This window comes from Penaeus monodon, chromosome 42 (genome assembly GCF_015228065.2).
Source record: "Penaeus monodon isolate SGIC_2016 chromosome 42, NSTDA_Pmon_1, whole genome shotgun sequence".
Classification (NCBI taxonomy): domain Eukaryota; kingdom Metazoa; phylum Arthropoda; class Malacostraca; order Decapoda; family Penaeidae; genus Penaeus; species Penaeus monodon.
The window spans coordinates 15,295,382-15,300,186 of NC_051427.1; the positions used below are offsets into that span (position 1 = coordinate 15,295,382).

General features: G+C 41.9%; 2 protein-coding genes across 4 annotated transcripts in view; one reads left to right on the forward strand and one right to left on the reverse strand.

Annotated features, from left to right (window-relative positions):
• Positions 1 to 4,805, forward strand: part of LOC119599071 — a 90,919-nt gene that overhangs the window by 72,159 nt on the left and 13,955 nt on the right. The gene's annotated exons all lie outside the window — the stretch shown is intronic.
• LOC119599169 lies at positions 65 to 2,557 on the reverse strand. Its single transcript, XM_037948923.1, has 2 exons — positions 2,492 to 2,557; positions 65 to 1,919 (listed from the first exon to the last, which is right to left on the reverse strand). The coding sequence occupies exons 1-2, from the start codon at positions 2,555 to 2,557 to the stop codon at positions 1,095 to 1,097; spliced, it is 891 nt and encodes a 296-aa protein (XP_037804851.1). The 3' UTR covers positions 65 to 1,094.

Sequence of the window (4,805 nt, forward strand, 5' to 3'; positions counted from 1 at the left end):
TCTTCACAGACTCTATAACGAAGTAAATGTTTATTTTATTACCAGCATTAACTTTGAGATATTGCACGGGGCAAGTCGTGGACTTTTTTTTTTTTTGTCTTAGACAAATTGCGGGGTCTAAGACTTTTTGTGAATAACGCCCTAACCTCGCACCTCCGGTTAAGAATGAACCACTGCGTAAGACCTTGGAGATCCTGAGACCAATGTTAAATTTTTTAGCTTTCTGCTTAATACATACTGGGGGGAGGATGGGGAGCGAGTCTTTGTGTAAATTATATAAAAAAGATGATCTACCTTGATTGGCTAGAAGTTAACGACCTTGCACGGGGTTCTCTGTGGTTTCTTGTTTGGTTTCAGAAAATTACTTTTTCCTTAAATCACAATTCTATCCTCAAAGAATTTTAGTCTTAATTCCTAAATCTTTAATGTCATTGTATCCTACAAATATGTCACAGACGATAAACCTTTTAAGATTATCAACAAGCCTTTATTACATATCTGATGTTATAACTCTACATACTATTATTTTAATGTAGCATTTTGAACAGCATATGGTCTCTCAAATTCAGCAAATCTTGCTTTCTCCCTTGGTTATTTTAAAAGTATGAATTCCATTCCACTTTTTCCAATAAGAACTGGTGGGGTGTGGTCGTCCTACCTGCTCTGCGGTGCTTTTCCTGGTCACACATGTGACCAGAAAAAAAAAATGGTGCAGAGAGCTTTCAGGAAATAGTCCATAATACTCCTGAAGGCCTTGTTTTATTAATGACTGATATTGAGCATGGATAGACTTCCCAACATTAAACAACTGTGAGCTGATATATAATTAAATACTGAAGAAATCAAATGCAAAATGGTTCTTGTGCATTGGGTTCGGGTTCATGTTGATGGATGTACATCAACCAATGACACAAATGCATAATAATTATTTCTAGCCTAGTGTCATAAACATCTTAAAAATTTATGCTCTTATTATTATTCAGGTAAAACCCAAAAGCTTCTTTAAAAGTCCGAGTTGACTTGTCTGGACATAGACGAGGCTCCAACCGGTTTTTCAGATTCGTTTGCTCTGGACAAACAGAGTAAACGCAGAATTAGGCGGCATTTTCGAAGAACGAAATGACATTATCAACAATTCGTTTTACCCTTGTAACCCTGGCCTTCCCGTCGGGCAATTGCTGCGCAAAGAGTTCTCGAATCCCGTTCTCTCGGTCGCTTTTGTAGGCTGCTTGAAGATGCTCCATCTTGAGGCCGCTTGCAGCGATCTTCTCTAACATGGATACTTTCACGTTTACATTCTCAAGAGGGTAAAGAGTCTCCATATTTTCCTTTTTCATGTACAAGTAAGCCAACGCCGCCTCCACGTACTCGACATCGAACGTGTAGGCCTCCATGGTCTTCAGGTCCGGGCTCACCTTCTCCACTAGCCTCTGGAGTGCACGTGTGTCTGCCGAGGCATTGTGGGCCGCGAACTTCTCGCCGATGAGACTCTTGTGGAGATCTCCCAGTGTATGTGTCTTCCTGCGTGGGTACAGCTTGCGAAAAAGTGGCAGCGTGTCGAGGAATCCAAGAGTTTGCATTTTCAGAACGTTGATCATACCCGTGTTGGTGGCTGTCGTGATCAGTACGCGACTGTCGAACGTCTTTGCGTTGTGGCCGACCAGCAGGACTCGGCCAGGGCCCAAGAACTCGAAGAAGCCCTTCAGTGCATTCCTTATTGGCTGAGCCTCAACGACGCGTCCATGGTGCCATAAGAGGCCTTTGTTTAGCGAGATGCCTGTCACCGCCGTGGCCCTTACGCCGATGGGGATATCCGGTATGACGTAGGCGCTGTAAGAGCTGTCGCCCCTCACGCCGGCGATCTGGATGATATGCGACTGCGCCCCTGGAAAAGTCACAATCGAACTTGCATAAGCCTTCTACACTGTTTAAATACATTGGTGAGTATATCTTTTTCATTATCCATAAAGCTATAATTACTCAATATTAACCAAATATATTAGACTGAAACTTAAATATATTGATTTCCATTTAACAAATAATAATAACCGCTGCCCTCCTGCAACAAATCCAACCAAAAATACCTCTCCCCAGCTAACCACATCCGAACGAGGTCTTCTTCAAATGCAACTCATATAAGGGAAGGAAAGTATTCATCAACGAGGACCTGTGCCTCGTAAGGTTTGAAGCTACAGGATGCGAAGGTGGAGATTCCTCGCCTCCCTTTCTCGCTCAACTACAGATACTGTGACCATACCCTGACGACCAACCCCTCATCCTGTCCTCTTCCTCTCATTCTCCCCCTTCTCTCACGTCTTTATCATCGTCCTCGTCCTCTCCCTCCCCCTCTCCCTCTCCCTCCCCCTCGTCCTCATCCTCTCCCACGTCCTCGTCTTCGCCCTCTCCCTCCCCCTCTCCCGATTCAAAGAGCCGTGCCAGCAGCGATGTTCACCCAATTCCACCCCCGTCATCCCCATCCCGACTCATTCACCCCGTACCTTCTACAAAGACCAGTATCTAGTTCGTACCTAGGGACGGTTAACCAGGCAGAGGTCATGGGCACAATAGCGCGATTATTTGTTAGTGCAACGTTTTATAGTCTATACTAACTTTATCACATACGATAGGTGTTTTTTTTTCTAGATTCCTGAAAAGTAAAACTACTGCATAAAAATGAGGATAAAAGTGACGCCGGCAATTTTCGCCTAGTCTCTGCACTTTAAATAAACTTTAGGAAAAAGTCCCCTATTTGATTTTTTTTTCACAATAGACACCATCCTTTGTCAATCTCGGTATATTTTAGACCGGAGACATCTACATAGAATGCTCTTGCATGTACTGAATACATCACAACTGCTGTAAACAATGATGAATATACATTGCGTGTTTCCGAGATCTTTTTCTAATCTTTTTATACTATAGATTACATTTTTTTAACAACTATTACGATTTACGAGGCACTTCCCATTTCTTGATAACTAGCAATTAAAAAAAAAAAGGACGCAATGTATATTGACTGACAACTAGGTGTTAACTAACCGGCATATTAATCGCGGATTATTTAATGGATCCATTATTAGTTTGTTTTCTTTTTAAATATACATTAACGATTATCCTACTATTAACAAGCAAATCATCTATTGCTGACAACAGCACCTAATTCAGTACCGACAAAAATACCTGTAAACTGAACTACGAACTGAGTGGCCTCTCTTGTCTAGCACATCTATTTGTTTTGAAGCATTAACCATCTCAAAATGGTTCGCGGCAAACCAATGAACAAGGCATGACAAGAAAAAGGAACAAGAAAATAACCATGACATGCCCTTGATGACTACAATGAATCTTAAATTGAATGTGGTTAAAGTACTCTTTATTCTCCCCATCTATGTTATCATAATGACCACTTCCCCACTTATCCCCCCCCCCTCCTTAAGAAAAAAATAAAATAAAAAAGAACACCCAGAGAAATTCTCTTCTGCTTAATAGAAAAAAGGTCCTTTCCCCCTTTTTTTAAATATCAAAAATTACCCTCCCCCTTTGATAATTAAACTAAAAAAAAATACAAAAAAAATAGATAAGTAAACAAATAAAATTATTTTAATAAATAATATAAAAAAAAAAGAAAAAAAAAAGTCCTCACCAAACCCGTGGTTCGATGTCAAAAAACGACGGTTCATCCCAGTCAAACCCGGTTGGGAACGGGCGCTAGAACCGGCTCGGGGATGAACACGCGCAAGGTCTGTTTTGTAAGGGTTATGTAAGGAGGAGGACAGGGGGAGAGAAAAAGGGGCAAAAAAAGGAAAAGGGGGAAGGGAGAGGGAGAGAGAGAGAGAAAAAAAAAGTGGGGGGGGGAGGGAAAGGAGAGGGGGAAACGGAGAGAGGGAGAGGAAAAAAGGGGGAAGATGGAGGAGGAGAATGAGCGAGCATGGAGGGGAGAAAGAGAAAGGGGGGAGAGCGAGAGAAGGAGCGATAATTTTTAATTATATATATATATTATATATATATATATATTAATATATATTATATATAATAGAGAGAGAGGGGAGAGAAGAGAGGAGAGAGAGAGCAACACAAATTTTCACAGATCGGCAATATTTACCTATCATTTGCATAAACTTATTATTATAAATAAACAAATACTTACTCCCGGGTGGTTAACGCTCTCCTTGCCTTTCTTCTCCTCCTCTTCTTCTTCTTCATTCTTCTCCCTCTCCCTCCCTCTGTTTCTTCTCTTCCTCCGCTTGCTTCCAATTTTCTTTCTTCTTTTCCCCGTCCTGCTCCTTTCCCTTTTCCCCTTTCACTCCTCCTCTTCCTTTTTCTGCTCTTCTTGTCCTCTCCCTTTCTCTAGTTTCTTCTCTTTCCCCGCTTTCTTCCAATTCTCTTTTTTTTCTCCCCGTACTGCTCCTTTCCCCCTTCTCTTTTTCCCTTTCTTTTTTTCCCGCTTGGTTTTCCCCCCCTTTTCCCCCCCTCGCCTCGTCCTCCCCCTCGCCTCTTCCTCTATTCATTTCGTTTTCCATATAATTTTTTTTCGATCAAGTTCCACTCCCCTTGTTTCCGTTGCTTCTGGAAAAAAAAGAAATAATTTACGGGGGGAAAAGAAGGAGGCTCCATACAATCCCATCTCCATTTTTTTTATGCTGGTTCTCACTCCTCACAGTCTTCTCTGTCGATTTATTGCCTTTTGTGCCCCCCGGTTTCCCTCTCTTCTGTCTCCCTCCTTGTCTTTCCGTTTCATTTTGTTTTTTATCGCGCACACACACGCCCCCACACACACCAACACACACACCACACACAAAAAAACA

Excerpts from the sequence above, each read along its gene's own strand:
- LOC119599169 (XM_037948923.1), bottom strand. The coding sequence starts at position 2,557 with ATGACCTCTGCCTGGTTAACCGTCCCTAGGTACGAACTAGATACTGGT. Across the intron at positions 1,920-2,491 it reads GTCTTTGTAGAAGGTACGGG|AAGGCTTATGCAAGTTCGAT; the intron begins GTGAATGAGTCG and ends TAAACAGTGTAG.